Source organism: Cherax quadricarinatus, chromosome 7 (genome assembly GCF_038502225.1).
Source record: "Cherax quadricarinatus isolate ZL_2023a chromosome 7, ASM3850222v1, whole genome shotgun sequence".
NCBI classification, from domain to species: Eukaryota; Metazoa; Arthropoda; class Malacostraca; order Decapoda; family Parastacidae; genus Cherax; species Cherax quadricarinatus.
This window is the reverse complement of record NC_091298.1, coordinates 54,061,872-54,080,162: the sequence shown is the minus strand read 5'-3', so window position 1 is coordinate 54,080,162 and position 18,291 is coordinate 54,061,872. Positions and strand designations below refer to the sequence as shown.

The 18,291-nt window shown below is 39.6% G+C and overlaps 1 protein-coding gene across 2 annotated transcripts in view; it reads right to left on the bottom strand.

Moving 5' to 3' along the window:
• Nucleotides 1–9,241: 9,241 nt before the first annotated feature.
• Nucleotides 9,242–18,291, bottom strand: part of LOC128705812 (uncharacterized) — a 61,925-nt gene continuing 52,875 nt past the window's right edge. For both annotated transcript variants that reach the window (XM_070082450.1, XM_070082451.1), the window contains one exon: nt 9,242–11,320. In XM_070082450.1, the coding sequence (XP_069938551.1) occupies nt 10,853–11,320 (468 nt within the window). In that variant the 3' untranslated portion in view covers nt 9,242–10,852. The remainder of the gene's footprint in view (nt 11,321–18,291) is intronic.

Genomic DNA, 18,291 nt, shown 5'->3' with positions numbered 1-18,291 from the left:
TCATTATCCATCCTATCATGTGGTAGGTACACTGTTGTGATCTTTGAAAGTAAGGCTCTTTAACATTACCACTCCCAGGTCCTTCACATTAGTTTTTCACTCTATTGTGTAATTTGAATGTTTTATACTCCAATACAGTTTTTATTTCCTCTAGTTTTCCACAGCAGAGTAATTGAAATTTGTCTTCACTGAACTTCATACTTCATATTGTTTTATGACGCCCATTTAAAGATTTGGTTAATGTCCACTTGGGGATTTGCAGTGTCTTCAATTAATGACGTTATCATGCAAATTCTGGTATTATCAGCAAAAGAGAACAAGGTGCTGTGGCTTACATCTCATCTGTCAGATATGAGGATGAGGAAAAGGATGGAGGTGAGTAATGCACCTTGTGGAACAGAACTTTTAACTGTAGCTGCCTCTGACTACTGTTTACTATTACACTTGTATTCTGTTTGTTACAAAGTTATAGATCCATCTACTAACTTTTACTGTTATTCCTTTATCACACCATGAGCGCACTTGTCGAAGGCTTTCGCAAAGTCTGCGTAGAGTACATCTGCATTTTGACTGTTATCCAATGCATCCAAGACCATGTCATAGTGATCCAGTTGCTGTGAGAAGCAAGAGTGACCTGCTTTAAACCCATGCTGCCCTGAGTTGTGCAACTGAAAGGTATCCAAGTGGTTGGTGATCTTGCTTCTTAGAACCCTGTTGAGAGCATTGGAGCCCTTATTAGGTTAACTATACATAATGTGCTGGTGCAACAATTGCAAACAGGCAATCAATGCACAGCAACCACTAGGGAGAGAATGATGTTGCTCAATGCCTTTCATGTAGCAACTGTAAATGCTTCTTCAGGGCACTGCAATGAGAAACGAATGCATTAGAGCCTAATTCGAACCAATTATGATATATATGCCTAGTATTAAGTAATCTGTTAAGCATTAGGTTTAGTCTGCCCGAAATGCCCCGGCACGATAACGGCTTTCTTTGTACACTTAGCAAATCAAAATTGTAATTACACATTGTAAACTATGCAAAGAAATAAAATCCTTAATCCAGAGACAGACTAAGTTTTCCTGTCTCTGTAGACACCTGCTTGGGTTCTCCTGCATTCCATTCCTCATGATTATAATCAAAAAGAAGCACTACACCTACAAGGGTCATACAGCACCGCATTGCTCATGAAGCATTTACAATTACATTGTCAAAGACCTTGAGCAACATCAGTCTTCCTTCCCTACTGATTGCTGTGCATATTGTATTTTGTATATGACCATGTGTGTGCCTTCAAGAATACTGTAAGTTTATTCAGGTATACACAAATAGTTACATAGATTATCATACATAGCAGCATATGTGTGAAGTACCTAGGATAACCCCAAAAAGTCAGAGTGACTTATTTCCATTGGGGTATTTTTTTTATGTATCTAAAGCCTGAATAAACTTATTGCACTTACACTCTCTCCTAGTTTTGTTAGCCCTATCATACCCATTCTTAAGGCTTTGCCACTTCATTGTCCTGGTCATTCTACTGTTTGATCACTCTGAGGGTGAAGAAATACTTTCTGACATCCCTTCTCATTTGTTCACAACTTCCAATTGTGGTCTTGCTTACCTGTTTACAGTCTTAAGTGGCCTATTCCTGTCATTCAGTGGGCTTTCTGCATGCATAATCAAGTGTCACCCATTTCTGTACAAATAGTGTATATGTGATAATAAATTTTTGAATATGAATCTGAATTTTGAATCATATTTCCTTTGTCCTTCTGTCCTCTTTCATCAAAATTAGCATCTTCAGGCTCTCACAGCTCACATCCTTAGGTCTGGAACAAATCTTGGCATTGCAAACCTCTCCACTTTTTCTAGTTACTTGCTTGATCAAGTAATAATAATAATAATAATTATTTCTATAAGTACATGTACAAGATATACAGGCCTACCTGACATCAATGACACACTACTGTATAGAATACCTCTTTTTATGCAGAGCATTTCGGGCAAAATAGGTCAACTTTGTCCCGGGATGCGACCCACACCAGTCAACTAACACCCAGGTACCCATTTTATACTGATGAGTGAACACGGATAGCAGGTGTCTCATGGAAACACATCTTGTTTTCCAGCCGTACCAAGAATTCAAACTCTGGACATCAGTGTGTGAGCTGAATGCGCTAGCAATCGAGCTACATGCTCAACTATGCTGATACTGCCTCTTAAAAATGGGCCTATATGACCACTCAGCAGTTATTTGACAGTTTCACTATTCTCTCCATATCCATCCTGTGGGCTATAGTCAGCACTGTATGACCTTGGTGGGATTAGTGCTTGGTTTTGATTATTATAATAATGTGAGCTGCAGTAAAAGACTATAGAGGGACATAATAGGTCTTTAAAAGTTAGTTGGCTGTATCCTAATGCACTGATAGGCAGGACAATCTATTAAGAAATGTTAGATGGAAAATACGACCTTACAGTCCTCACAGAGTAATACTGGTTCTCTCCATGTATGTATATGTAAGTGGGTCACAAGTATCCAACACGTAAGAGTGAGAGCACAGCCTCCTATTTGCTAGGCACGGTGGACAGTAGTCAGGGTTCACCTTTTGTGGATTTGCCCTTTGGGTTGTTAGCTAGTAGTTTGAGGACAATAATATCAAGAATATCAGTTAAACCTCATTAACTTAAGACAAGGAAGATTGATACCAGTCAGTCCACTATTATTACTATGCAAGAGCCACATGTCTATGGTACATCTACCATTGGGAAATTCTTGGACGTCACTACTGCCCGGCTTTAGTTGGGCAATAATGCCCTTATGGAAATTTGTCTCTGTTCACTTTTTGGATTATCCTAGGTAATTGACACTTTTAGAAATGATACAAGTCTTAGCAAGACTGCTTGTTTAGACAAAGCACTTTCTGTGCAATTGTCTTGCACCTAACAATGGCAATGGACAAACTGATAAGAATTCCAAGAGTTATATACCTTTACTTGTCACCCCTGGATCTGCAGGCAACCTCTAGTAGTACTTAAGTCATTAGAAGCCATCTGATGTCTCATCAGGTCATCTGACACAACCTTTAATTCAATTTGCATAAGAGTAATCCAACCACCACAGCAATGGCAACAATCTACATTAGAACAGAACTGGTAGTGATTACTTGTTCTCCAAGATTTAGATTTTGCAAAAGAAAAAATATCCTCACTAATGAGGCCAAAAAAGAAGTTGGGAGTACTTAGATTCGATCCAAAGGGAGGGAAGAGATCCAATTCCTTGGATCAAGAGCCCCTTTGCCTGGCAAGATCATCCTCTCCTTGTTGGATTATGATCATACCCTACATTATTATATTATATAGGGGCAAGTATTAAACCCACAGTGGGCAGAGCCTGAGGAATGAAAGGCAATCAGGTTCAATCCAGAGAAGTGGAGGACAGGTCCAATTCCTTGGATCAAGAGCCCTTAGCATCACAAGAGCTTTCCCTGATGGAAAATCACACTTTAGAAAATACTCTGGAGCACAGAGAGAAGGTGGATATGATCTTTAACCCTTTCATTGTCATAACCCCAAAATTAAAAGTGCCAACAATGTTAAAACATAAAAAACTTCTGAAATAATAATAATAATAATAATATCTTCATTTCTTCGAGTACATGTACAAGGTATACAGGCCTAGCTGACATCAATGACATACTATTATACAGAAATTCCTTGCCATGCAAAGCATAACATTGTTTAGGCCATCTCCATAATTGAAACAGATCTAGTACAATTTTACTGGGATATTCACTTGAGAAGTGATCCCAAGACACCTGTGACCACAGTCATTCAACTAGGTTGAATAGTAAACAAATCTAGTAAAAACCTAATCATAAAACAGAAAGGGGGAGGGAGGCTTCCTTTCCTTAGGAAAAATCGCCTAAAATTTAATATTTCAGCCACTTTGAGAACATTTTCAAGCAATTTCTAGTCTATAATTGAAACCATGAAAACTCCTGTAATTGGAACTTTGCTTTTCCCATCATACACTGCATAGGACAGGATTTTGTTTATATTGTGCACACCCACTTTTATGTACAGGCTTGAATTCACTGTTCACAGCACACATGAGGGTGCTGTGCTCACAATGCAGATCAACTTAAGTGATAGTGAAATAGGTCAATCCATATGAATAAAGAAGAGGGCAAGGATCAAAACTATGCAACCTAATGAGTCCCAGGAATATAAAAATAATAGAAAATAAGATTTATAAGAATAATAAAGTAGATTGTAGGGAATACTAACACAGTAAAAGTAGGCTAAATACAGCATATGAATGCAAAATCTGATCTGGCAAGACCACATGCTAGAACTCATTCCCCATAAACTTCTAGGGATAAAAACAAATTAAGTTGATGAGTAAGGCACATGTACAACAGTTTGGTATTTTTAGTGTTGGAAGGTTTTGCCTACACAGTAGGCTTCTTCAATCAAACAGCAGTATTTAAGACAATTCTCATGCTTCAGCTTTCATATCATTCCAGACCATGTAGCTGAACTCTTCTCCAGGCTGAAAGACTGACCACCTCAATTATTATTTCTCCAAGGTTGAAGAACTGATTACATCATCTTTACTTTGCTACTACACTTGCTGCCTCCATATTTGACTGAAGAAGCTTACTGTGATGGCAGTAAGTTTCAACAATAAAGCTATCAGACTGTTGCACTTACTCATCAACTTGCAGGTACTTTACACTATTTTTAACATACAGTAGCCCCCCCTCTCCAGTATCTGTGGGGGATACATTCCAAGACCTATCATAGATACCTGAAACCATGGATATTAACCAACCCTTTAAGTATGTCATTTTTCATTTACATACACACCTATGATAAAGTTTAATGGATAAATTTGAAAAATACCTAAATATAAAACTAGCATTTTTTTCACTGATCAAATCAAATCAAATTAAAAGTTTATTTCTTTGCAAAAGTTACAATGTGTGTTTACATTTCATAAGTTGATTCGTACAAAGAAAGGCACTATCTTGCCGAGGCATTTTGAGCAGACTTAACCTAATAGTTAAAGACTACTTAAGTCTAGACAGATGAAGAGTGGTAGATTACAAATATTCAATAGGTGAAGTAAGGGTATGATGGGAAGCACTTCAAGGCTTCTCTTTGGCTTTGCACTTTGGGCCATTATTCAGCAAAATTAAGGGGTTATTTTTGGGCCACAGTAAACAGTGGATAATTGAAACCACAGATACCGAAACCATGGACAGAGGGGTTCTGCTGACAAGTTATTAAGTAGTTAATTCACTGAATTTTTTCTAATTTTTTAATATTACTGTCCAGTACATGTACACTGTTTCTGAATAGCTTCCATATCTTGTGCCTTATACTGTATCTGAAGCCATCAGGCAGCATAGAAACCCTTCTTTATATCTAGTGGATCAAGGGATTTATTAATATGAAAAAATACAGATTACCATATCAAAATTATCAGTACTCTCTTATACTGGAAAAAGAAATGATAGCATGAAATGTCTGACTTTACTAAAATAAAAAATAAAAATCAAGATTCACTTTTATAACAAATCATTATTCTAAAGTTTTATGACCAACAGTAAAAACAAATTTAGCAAAAACACATTTACATTTTTTTTTAACAAGTTGGCCATCTCCCACCAAGGCAGGGTGACCCAGAAAGAAAGAAAATCCCCAAAAAGAAAATACTTTCATCATCATTCAACACTTTCACCTCACTCACACATAATCACTGTTTTTGCAGAGGTGCTCAGAATACAACAGTTTAGAAGCATATCCGTATAAAGATACACAACATATCCCTCCAAACCACTAATATCCCAAACCCCTCCTTTAAAGTGCAGGCATTGTACTTCCCATTTCCAGTTCTCAAGTCCGGCTATATAAAAATAACAGGTTTCCCTGAATCCCTTCACTAAATATTACTTTACATGTATATGATAAAAATAAACTTAAATAGGGTTTTGTGATATATAGGGTGCCCACAAAGACACTCCCTGATTTCAAACAGGTATAACATGTAACTTTATTGTAATAATCTTTCACAGTTAGTAGTTTCAGATGCAGGATTTCGTTCAGTTTCATGTGGTATAGGGTAGCATTAAAGGCACTCAATGTGCACCTCTCTGGTTGCTCGGCAAACATCAATGAGATAGTCCAGTTTGATCCAGACGCTCCGCAGGATATCTGGTGTTATTATGCGAACTGCTTCAGTGATCGAAATTTTCAGCTCCTCCAGGGTTGCAGATAGTGGTGGTATGTAAACTGTGCTCTTCACGTACTCCCCCCCAAAAAAGTCACAGACAGTTAGGTCCAGTGACCTCTGCAAGTGGCTTGCGAGGTCACCGGACCTAACTGCTCGTGACTTCTTTCTTTGGGGGTACGTGAAGGGCACAGTTTACATACCACCACTATCTGCAACCCTGGAGGAGCTGAAAATTTTGATCACTGATGCAGTTCACATGACAACACCAGGTACACAGCAGAGCATCTGGACCAAACTGGACAACTGCATTGATGTTTGCTGAGCAACCAGAGGGGCGCACATTGAGTGCCTTTAATGCTACCCTATACCACATGAAACTGAATGAAATCCTGCATCTGATGCTACTAACTGTGAAAGATTATTACAATAAAGTTACATGTTATACCTGTTTGAAAACAGAGTGTTTTTGTGAACATCCATACATAACAACTGTGACTTGTGTAGTATGCATGCCTCCCATATAAACAATAAAGAAAAAGTATTACCATTATAAAACATATTAAATTTGTGAAATTTTAAGCTGAACTGCCAGATCTGACTATGGCTAAAATTTGATAACTCTATTACAAATGAATATACAGCCATTTTTGTTAGCATTGATCCAAAAAATTTACAAAGAGCATTCTTTCTTCTTTCTTTCAACGCACCAGCTGTATCCCACTGAGGTGGTGTGGCCCAAAAGGAAAAACAAAGTTTCTCCTTTTAAATTTAGTAATATATATACAGGAGAAGGGGTTACTAGCCCCTTGCTCCCGGCATTTTAGTCGCCTCTTACGACATGCATGGCTTAGGGAGGAAGAATTCTGTTCCACTTCCCCATGGAGAAAGAGCATTCTAACCATACCCCCGGCTGGGATTGAACCCGCGGTCATAGAGTCTCAAAACTCCAGCCCGTCACGTTAGCCACTAGACCAGCTAGCCACATAAGATTCATCCAACTAGGTATATTTCTACACCATAGGAAGGCCACGCTAGCTGGAGATTCGTCTCTAAAAACTTGCATTTGTGGTCACAGTGGTGCCTGTGCTAACCTTCCTATGGTGTAGAAATATACCTAGTTGGATGAATCTTATGTGGCTAGCTGGTCTAGTGGCTAACGCGACGGGCTGGAGTTTTGAGACTCTATGACCGCGGGTTCAATCCCGGCCGGGGGTATGGTTTGTTTGCAATCGTGTCATTACGATTTCTTGAGTCAAGAGCATTCTATTTTACAAAATTCATATTTTTTTGGAATACATGTACAGCACTGGATTGGCAGAGAGCATGTATAGTCCCTTTATATAAAGGGAAAGGAGATAAAAGAGATTGTAAAAATTATAGAGGAATAAGTTTATTGAGTATACCAGGAAAAGTGTACAGTAGGGTTATAATTGAAAGAATTAGAGGTAAGACAGAATGTAGGATTGCGGATGAGCAAGGAGGTTTCAGAGTGGGTAGGGGATGTGTAGATCAAGTGTTTACATTGAAGCATATATGTGAACAGTATTTAGATAAAGGTAGGGAAGTTTTTATTGCATTTATGGATTTAGAAAAGGCATATGATAGAGTGGATAGGGGAGCAATGTGGCAGATGTTGCAAGTATATGGAACAGGTGGTAAGTTACTAAATGCTGTAAAGAGTTTTTATGAGGATAGTGAGGCTCAGGTTAGGGTGTGTAGAAGAGAGGGAGACTACTTCCCGGTAAAAGTAGGTCTTAGACAGGGATGTGTAATGTCACCATGGGTGTTTAATATATTTATAGATGGGGTTGTAAAAGAAGTAAATGCTAGGGTGTTCGGGGGAGGGGTGGGATTAAATTATGGGGAATCAAATTCAAAATGGGAATTAACACAGTTACTTTTTGCTGATGATACTGTGCTTATGGGAGATTCTAAAGAAAAATTGCAAAGGTTAGTGGATGAGTTTGGGAATGTGTGTAAAGGTAGAAAGTTGAAAGTGAACATAGAAAAGAGTAAGGTGATGAGGGTATCAAATGATTTAGATAAAGAAAAATTGGATATCAAATTGGGGAGGAGGAGTATGGAAGAAGTGAATGTTTTCAGATACTTGGGAGTTGACGTGTCGGCGGATGGATTTATGAAGGATGAGGTCAATCATAGAATTGATGAGGGAAAAAAGGTGAGTGGTGCATTGAGGTATATGTGGAGTCAAAAAACGTTATCTATGGAGGCAAAGAAGGGAATGTATGAAAGTATAGTAGTACCAACACTCTTATATGGGTGTGAAGCTTGGGTGGTAAATGCAGCAGCGAGGAGACGGAGGCAGTGGAGATGTCCTGTCTAAGGGCAATGTGTGGTGTAAATATTATGCAGAAAATTCGGAGTGTGGAAATTAGGAAAAGGTGTGGAGTTAATAAAAGTATTAGTCAGAGGGCAGAAGAGGGGTTGTTGAGGTGGTTTGGTCATTTAGAGAGAATGGATCAAAGTAGAATGACATGGAAAGCATATAAATCTATAGGGGAAGGAAGGCGAGGTAGAGGTCGTCCTCAAAAGGGTTGGAGAGAGGGGGTAAAGGAGGTTTTGTGGGCAAGGGGCTTGGACTTCCAGCAAGCGTGCGTGAGCGTGTTAGATAGGAGTGAATGGAGACGAATGGTACTTGGGACCTGACGATCTGTTGGAGTGTGAGCAGGGTAATATTTAGTGAAGGGATTCAGGGAAACCGGTTATTTTCATATAGTCGGACTTGAGTCCTGGAAATGGAAAGTACAATGCCTGCACTTTAAAGGAGGAGTTTGGGATATTGGCAGTTTGGAGGGATATATTGTGTATCTTTATACGTATATGCTTCTAAGCTGTTGTATTCTGAGCACCTCTGCAAAAACAGTGATAATGTGTGAGTGTGGTGAAAGTGTTGAATGATGAAAGCATTTTCTTTTTGGGGATTTTTCTTTCTTGTTTTGGGTCACCCTGCCTCGGTGGGAGACGGCCGACTTGTTGAAAAAAAAAAAAAAAAAAAAAGTACAGCACTGTGGGGTTCTTGTAAATATTGTATCATGCATTAATTCTGTATAAGATGGATACAAAGACAAATAGCATGCCACTGAAAATAATGGAGAGACAGCTGTAAAAGATTTTACAAGTATGTACAATGTTTTGCTCTATGTGAACCTTCACAGACCTTGTTAAAGCTCTTCACAGAGCTCAATAAAACTCTTCATAGAGCTTGATCAAGCTCTATATAGAGCAAAATGCTATCCTGATAAAAGATTGTTTTGCCATATGTTTCTCTTGACAATTCTTTGTTTAAACAATGAAAATATGAATGCAAAATAATTTTAAAATTAAATAAATTGCTACTGAATGTGTAAGACAAGGCAATGAATCATAATCCATATACCACAGCCATTCACAATAAAGTTAATATAATGGGTAAATTTCACTTAATCAATGAAGCAATAACCACTTTTTTTATGAGAAAAAATTAACAGAAAAAAAACACAGGTTAAGAAAGCCACACAAAAATGAAAATACCAATTTTCAGCAAGAAAAAGTTATTCTAAAATGCTTTTGTTTAAAGTATACAAAAAAAATATAGTTGTTAATCTAAATGAAGTTGAAATGAATCTCTCCTTGACTTTACTGGGTTATTATAACCCCCCTGGGCTTACTCCAAAGAAATTCTTAGTGTGAAAAAAAAAGATAACAGAAAAATTGGCAAAATTTTCCTTCCCTGGACACTATTTTTCATTAACAAAAATGTGTATGAATAATGCTAACATGAAGTATCAGAAATCCTATAATTTTATGTTACTACTGAATTTCAGCAGTCTTTAAAAACAATTTTTTTTTTTTGTAGAGAAACTGAAATATTTTAATTTTCACTGAAAAAAGGTTAACAAAAGCAGATATAATTTTTTTTTATCAAACATCAACTAATTCTTAATCAGCAAGAGAGGTACACACACAGTAGCTAGAATGGCAGTGTTATTTGATGCAAAATAATAAATGATGTGGTACTTACACTAAATCCATATACGTAGTTATTTAAAATTCATAGGTTCATTTTCCAAATTTCCTGCACTGCCATTCATAATCCAAGATTCTTAATCGAGGCTACTCTACTGACTCCCATGGAAATAAACCAAATTGCTTGACTTAAGTTATTCTAGGTTAAATTCTGAATAATTAGCAATAGTATATATAACCATTAGTTTAAAAACATGTAGTAGGCCTAAATAAAAAACTTATAACATTTACTGTACTCAAAGTATTCAGTCACAAATCACAAATTTCTCTGTAATTGGAAATTGGTTCTCTTTAATACTGATCATAAATTTTTAAAATAATGAACATCTAACCCATAGTGAGGGATGAGTGTACTGTATAATATTAAATCAATATTGACAAAATTAGCAGCCCTGATAATAAAATATCAAAGCTGACTATCAGAAAATCAAGAGGAGTTGATGAAATACTGGTAGGTATTATGATGTCCTATCAGTGCAATGTATTACCATTGTTTTGTTACATCACTAAACTCAAGGTGAGTTTTTATTGTTCTCAACTTTTTTAGGTGTCTTTTCATTTTCTGCATTACTTTTACTGTTGCTTTCACTTTTTTTTGTCTTCAACACTCTTCATTTTGTCACATTCCTGTCCATTTTTCTCTTTCTCAACTACACTTTCTTCTTGTGAACTATTTATATCATCTTCTTTCTTATCCAACTTTATAAATTTATGCATTTCCTCATTACTATCTTCATCATTAACTTTCTCATCATCTTCCTTCTTCTTCTTAGCAGGCCCCTCAAAGCTTTGAAGAGGGTCAATTGTGGGAGGAGTATGTCGTTTTCCCTCATCTTTATTCAGTGATCGCTTATGCTGTCTTGAAACATGTTGTTTTATGTTGTTGTACAACTCAGTGCGATAAGAGCAAGAAGAGCAATAGAATGGATTTTCATTATTATGAATACGCATGTGCATAATTAGTGATGAATGGGTGGAAAATACTTTTTTGCAAACACTGCACATCTGCACAACTCTAGGCCGTCCAAGTCGTTTACTCCGCCTCCTCTTTTTCTGTAATTTTCAAAATAAATAAATATGTAAAAATATCATCAGTTACTAATAAATATTAGCTACACATCATTACCCTGTTCCATACTAGCCCCTCCAATAATAATAATAATAATAATCTCTATTTCTAGAAGTACATGATACAACCTATACAGACCTAGCTGACATCAATGACATACTACGTAGAAAGCCCATTGTTATGCAGAACATTTCAAGCAAATTAGGTTTCTGTCCCCAGGATGTGGCCCACACCAGTCGGCTAACACTCAGGTACCTATTTACTGCTAGGTGAACAGGGACAACAGGTATCTTAAGGAAACATGCCCCCCATGTTTTCGCCCTTAACGGGGATCGAACCATGGACCCCAATGTGTGAGGTGAGCACAATACCCACCAAGCTTTGATGCCAATGATGCTGGATCCAGGGAACAAAGCAATCCTCTCCTAAATGTATCAAACCTGATTACCTCTCACTCCCCAGAGTGAAACACAATCAGAGTTCCCCATACAATAATATTATAATTAAATATATAATAATTCCAGTAATAATAATAAATATATTGGTGATTGGTGGAATGATGAAGTAAAAGGAGCAATAAAAAAGAAAAAGGTGGTTTATGAGAGGTTTTTACAAAGCAGAAGTGATATAAGAAGGGCAGTGTATATAGAGAGTAAAAGAAAGGTGAAGAGAGTGCAAAAGGAGAGCAAATGATAAAGTGGGAGAGGCACTGTCAACAAATTTTGCTGAGAATAAGAAAACATTTTGGAGCAAGAACAACAGGTTAAGAAAGCCTAGGGAATGAATGGATTTGTCAGTTAAATACAGAGTAGGGGAGTTAGTAGATGGGGAGCTGGAGGTATTAGGTAGATGGTAGGAATATTTTGAGGAACTTTTAAATGCTGATGAAGAAAGGGAGGCATTAATTTCATGCACTGACCAGGGAGGTATAACATCTTTTAGGAGTGAAGAAGAGCAGGATGTGAGTGTGGGGGAGGTGCATGAGGCATTACGTAGAATGAAAGGGGGTCAAGCAGTTGGAACTGATGGGATCATGACAGAAATTATAAAAACAGGGGGGTGATATAGTGTTGGAATGGTTGGCATTTTTGTTTAATAAATGTAAATGTGAATGTATAGGTAGTAGGCTGGTAGACAGCAACCACCCAGGGGGGTACTACCGTCCTGCCAAGTGAGTGTGAAACGAAAGCCTGTACAGTGGACCCCCGGTATACGATATTAATCCGTTCCTGAGAGCTCATCGTATGCCAAAATTATCGGAAGGCAAATTAATTTTCCCCATAAGAAATAATGGAAATCAAATTAATCCGTGCAAGACACCCAAAAGTATGAAAAAAAATTTTTACCACATGAAATATTAAGTTTAATGCACACAAACTGAAGAAGACATGCACAGTTTGTAGTACTCTACTAACAATAGACTACATGACACTTACCTTTAATGAAGATCTGGTGATGATTGATGGGATGGGAGGAGGGGAGAGTGTTGAAGTTGTTAATGTTTAGAAGGGGAATCCCCTTCCATTAGGACTTGAGGTAGCAAGTCCTTTTCCGGGGTTACTTCCCTTCTTCTTTTAATGCCACTAGGACCAGCTTGAGAGTCACTGGACCTCTGTTGCACAACAAATCTGCCCATATAGGTCTGTACCTCCCATTCCTTTAAGATTTGTCTAAAATGGGACATAACATTGTCATTGTAATAGTCACAAGCACAGCTTGCAATAGCTGGGTTAGGGTGATTTTCATCCATAAAGGTTTGCAATTCAACCCAATTTGCACACATTTCCTTAATTTTGGAAGTAGGCACAATGGATTCCACAATTGGCAGAGGCTTCTCAGGGTTAGCCCCAAACCCTTAAAAATCTTACTTAATTTCCATACAAATTCTCACCCTTTTTACCACAGGGTTGGCATTAGAAGCTTTCTTGGGGCCCATGGTGACTTATTTTGCAGAAACAAGCACCAAAAACACTGTGATAATATGGAATGTACCGAATGTATGCTTAGATGCGAGCACACTGGCTGGCTTGTAAACACTGGCATGCACGGAGCAGTTCAGGCCACATGTGGACGCGTCCCGGACGAATTGCGTGTGGCGGGTTTTTTAACAAGTGGCAAGGCAAAATTTTTGCGTTAAAATGTATTGTATACCGGATTTAATGTATACCGATGCCAATGTGTACCGCGTGTCCACTGTAATTGTTTTACATGATGGTAGGATTGCTGGTGTCTTTTGTCTGTCTCATAAATATGCTACAGGTACGTCTTGCTACTTCTACTTACACTTAGGTCACACTACACATACATGTACATGTTTATTTATACACACTCATCTGAGTTTTATTTGAATTTATCTTAATAGTTCTTGGTCTTATTACTTTTCCTTTTATATCCATGGGGCAGTGGAATAAGAATCTTTCCTCCATAAGCCATGCGTGTTTTATAAGTCAACTAAAACGCCGGGAACAATGGGCTAGTAACCCCTTTTCCTGTAATTACTAAAAAGAATAAGAAGAAGAAAATTGTCAAAGTGGGAAGTCTGAATGTGCGTGGATGTTCTGCAAATGATAAGAAAGAGATGATTGTGGATGTTATGAATGAGAAGAAGCTGGATGTCCTGGCTTTAAGTGAAACAAAGCTGAAGGGGGTGGGAGAGTTTCAGTGGAGAGGAATAAATGGGATTAGGTCAGGGGTTTCAAATAGAGTTAGAGCTAAAGAAGGAGTAGCAATAATGTTGAAAGATAAGTTATGGCAGGAAAAGAGGGACTACAAATGTATTAATTCAAGGATTATGTGGAGTAAAATGAAGGTTGGATGTGAAAAGTGGGTTATAGTAAGCATATATGCACCTGGAGAAGAGAGAAGTGTAGAGGAGAGAGAGAGAGATTTTGGGAAATGTCGAGTGAATGCGTGGGGAGTTTTGAATCAAGTGTGAAAGCACTTGTGGTTGGGGATTTCAATGCTAAAGTTGGCAAAAATATTGTGGAGGGAGCAGTAGGTAAATTTGGGGTGTCAGGGGTAAATGAAAATGGGGAGCCTTTAATTGAGCTATGTGTAGAAAGAGGTTTGGTAATAAGTAATACATATTTTATGAAGAAGAGGATAAATAAATAAACAAGGTATGATATAGCACATAATGAAAGTAGTTTGTTAGATTATGTATTGGTGGATAAAAGGTTGATGGGTGTGTGTGTGTGTACTCACCTAGTTGAGGTTGCGGGGGTCGAGTCCGAGCTCCTGGCCCCGCCTCTTCGCTGATTGCTACTAGGTCCTCTCTCTCCCTGCCCCATGAGCTCTATCATACCTCGCCTTAAAACTATGTATGGTTCCTGCCTCCACCACATCACTTTCTAGGCTATTCCATGGCCTGACTACTCTATGACTGAAGAAATACTTCCTAACATCCCTTTGATTCATCTGAGTCTTCAACTTCCAATTGTGACCTCTTGTGTCTGTGTCCCATCTCTGGAACATCCCGTCTTTGTCCACCTCGTCTATTCCGCGCAGTATTTTATATGTCGTTATCATGTCTCCCCTGACCCTCCTGGCCTCCAGTGTCGTCAGGCCGATTTCCCTCAACCTTTCTTCATAGGACAATCCCCGTAGCTCTGGGACTAGTCTTGTTGCAAACCTTTGCACTTTCTCTAATTTCTTGACGTGCTTGACTAGGTGTGGATTCCAAACTGGTGCTGCATACTCCAGTATGGGCCTGACGTAGATGGTGTACAGAGTCTTAAACGAATCCTTACTGAGGTATCGGAACGCTATCCGTAGGTTTGCCAGGCGCCCGTATGCTGCAGCAGTTATCTGATTGATGTGCGCCTCAGGAGATATGCTCGGTGTTATACTCACCCCCAGATCTTTTTCCTTGAGTGAGGTTTGCAGTCTTTGGCCATCTAAACTATATTGTGTCTGCGGTCTTCTTTGCCCTTCCCCAATCTTCATGACTTTGCATTTGGCAGGGTTAAATTCAAGGAGCCAGTTGCTGGACCAGGCTTGTAGCCTGTCCAGATCTCTTTGTAGTCCTGCCTGATCCTCGTCCGATTCGATTATTCTCATTAACTTCACATCGTCTGCAAACAAGGACACTTCTGAGTCTATCCCTTCCGTTATGTCGTTCACGTATACCAAGAACAGCACAGGTCCTAGGACTGACCCCTGTGGAACCCCGCTTGTCACAGGCGCCCACTCTGACACCTCGTCGCATACCATGACTCGTTGTTGCCTCCCTGTCAGATATTCTCTGATCCAGTGCAGTGCCTTTCCTGTTATGTGTGCCTGGTCCTCTAGCTTTTGCAGTAACCTCTTGTGAGGAACTGTGTCGAAAGCCTTCTTGCAGTCCAAAAATGCGCAGTCGATCCACCCCTCTCTCTCTTGTCTTACTTCTGTCACCTTGTCATAAAACTCTAGTAGGTTTGTGACACAGGATTTTCCTTCCCTGAAACCGTGCTGGTTGTCAATTATACACTTGTTTCTTTCCAGGTGCCCCACCACTCTCCTCCTGATGATCTTCTCCATGACCTTGCATACTATACACGTTAGTGATACAGGTCTGTAGTTTAGTGCCTCATGTCTGTCTCCCTTTTTAAAAATTGGGACTACATTTGCCATTTTCCATACCTCAGGGAGTTGCCCAGTTTCAAATGATGTGTTAAAGATCTTTGTTAATGGCTCACACAATATCTCTGCTCCCTCTTTAAGGACCCATGGAGAGATGTTGTCTGGTCCCACCACCTTTGAGGTGTCAAGTTCGCATAGCAGCTTCTTCACCTCCTCCTTGGTTATATGTACCTCATCCAGCAGTTGCTGGTGTGCCCCCCTGTTCTGATTTCTTGGAGTCCTACTGGTTTCCACTGTAAATACCTCTTTAAATCTTGTGTTGAGCTCCTGACATACCTCTCGGTCGTTTCTTGTGAATTCCCCATCACCCTTCCTCAGTCTGATTACCTGGTCCTTGACTGTTGTTTTCCTCCTGATGTGGCTGTACAACAGCTTCGGGTCAGTCTTTACTTTTGATGCTATGTCATTTTCATATTGTCTCTGAGCCTCCCTTCTTATCTGTGCATATTCGTTTCTGGCTCTTCGGCTGATTTCTTTATTTTCCTGAGTTCTCTGTCTTCTGTACCTTTTCCATTCTCTAGTACACCTAGTTTTTGCCTCCCTACACCTTTGGGTGAACCAAGGACTCGTTCTGTTCTTCCCATTATTTCTGTTTCCCTTGGGAACAAACCTCTCCTCTGCCTCCTTGCATTTTGTTGCTACATAGTCCATCATTTCTTGTACTGGTTTTCCTGTCAGTTCCCTCTCCCACTGAATGTCTTGAAGGAAGTTCCTCATGCCTGAGTAGTTCCCCCTTTTGTAGTTTGGTTTTTCCCAGCCTATTCCTGCTACTCTCTCCACTTGGAGCTCAACTATGTAGTCGAAGCACAGAACCACATCATCACTAGCTCCCAGGGGCCTTTCATACATGATACCCTCGATGTCCGAACTACTCATGGTGAATACAAGGTCCAACCTTGCTGGTTCATCCTCTCCTCTCTCTCTGGTAGTGTCTCTAACATGTTGATGCATGAGGTTCTCCAGTACCACATCCATCATCTTGGCTCTCCATGTTTCGGGACCCCCATGGGGCTCCAGGTTTTCCCAGTCAATCTCCTTGTGATTGAAATCACCCATAACTAGTAACTTTGCTCCCCCCATGTGTGCTCTCCTGGCCACCTCGGCTAGTGTGTTGATCATTGCTCTGTTGCTCTCATCGTATTCTTCTCTTGGCCTCCTGCAGTTCTGTGGTGGGTTGTACATTACTGCAATTATCACCTTATGTCCCTCAGACTGGATTGTTCCTACTAAGTAGTCCCTTTCGCCCATGCCATCCATTCCTTCCATTTTCTCAAAACCCCACTGGTTTTTAATGAGCAGTGCAACTCCGCCTCCCCCTCTCCTCCCTCTGTCTTTCCTGAAGATTTGATATCCGGATGGAAAGATTGAATCTGTTATTATTCTGGTGAGTTTTGTTTCTGTGAGTGCTATCATGTCTGGGGATGTCTCTTTGATTCTTTCGTGCCACTCCTCATACTTGTTTGTTATTCCATCTGCATTTGTATACCACACCTTCAACTTCTTTTCTAAGACTGTGGTCTGGGAAGTATATTGGGGTTGGGGAAGTGGGAGACCTGGTAAGGAACTATGGGTTGTTGCTGTGGGGGTGAAGTTTGTAATGTAGTGGGTGGGGGCATTGGATGTGGCATGGGTGTTTTGATTTAGAGTGTTTAGTTGCACTGGGGTTGACCTGGTTGGGAGGCTTCTATAGAAAGTTGTGAGGGAGGCTGTATTAGATCTTCTTCCTGGGTCTGGGATCTCCTGTCTGTCTTCTCCATCCCCTCTCTTTCCTCCTTTCGCCTTTGTACCATCTCTCTCAGTTTCTTCCTTTCTTCTTGTGTTCTGTCGCGGTCGAGATACACCCTCCTGTATGCCGTCATGTCCCTTAATCGTGCGTTCTCCTGCAGTATCCTGGTCCGAGTCGCTTCTGCCTTGAAGGTCACTCTCACTGGCCGGGTTCTTTTTTTTACAAACCCCCCTATTCTCCGAAAATTTTCCAGCTGGGTCATATCGTCTTCTCCTATTGCTTTCATGATGCTTTCAATTGCTTTTTTTCCCCCTTGTTTTCTTGCTTCATATGTTTCCCCTTCGACTTCCTGGAGCCCATACACAAAGACTGACCTCACCCTTTCATTCTCCCACTGCATATCCCTGTGTATCCCCTCATTTAATTTGGTTTCCTCCACTGCAGCTTTCCTTTCATCAGTTTCACTGGCTAATGTACTTGGGCTCAGTGGCCTGTCATTTTCCCTTCTCGGCTTTCCTTGGGCTCTGTTGTTGTCTGTTAGGGCCTCCACATAAAGCTTAGCTCTTTCATTTGCTACAGTCTCCTCTGATAGAGCATCTCCATGCAGTT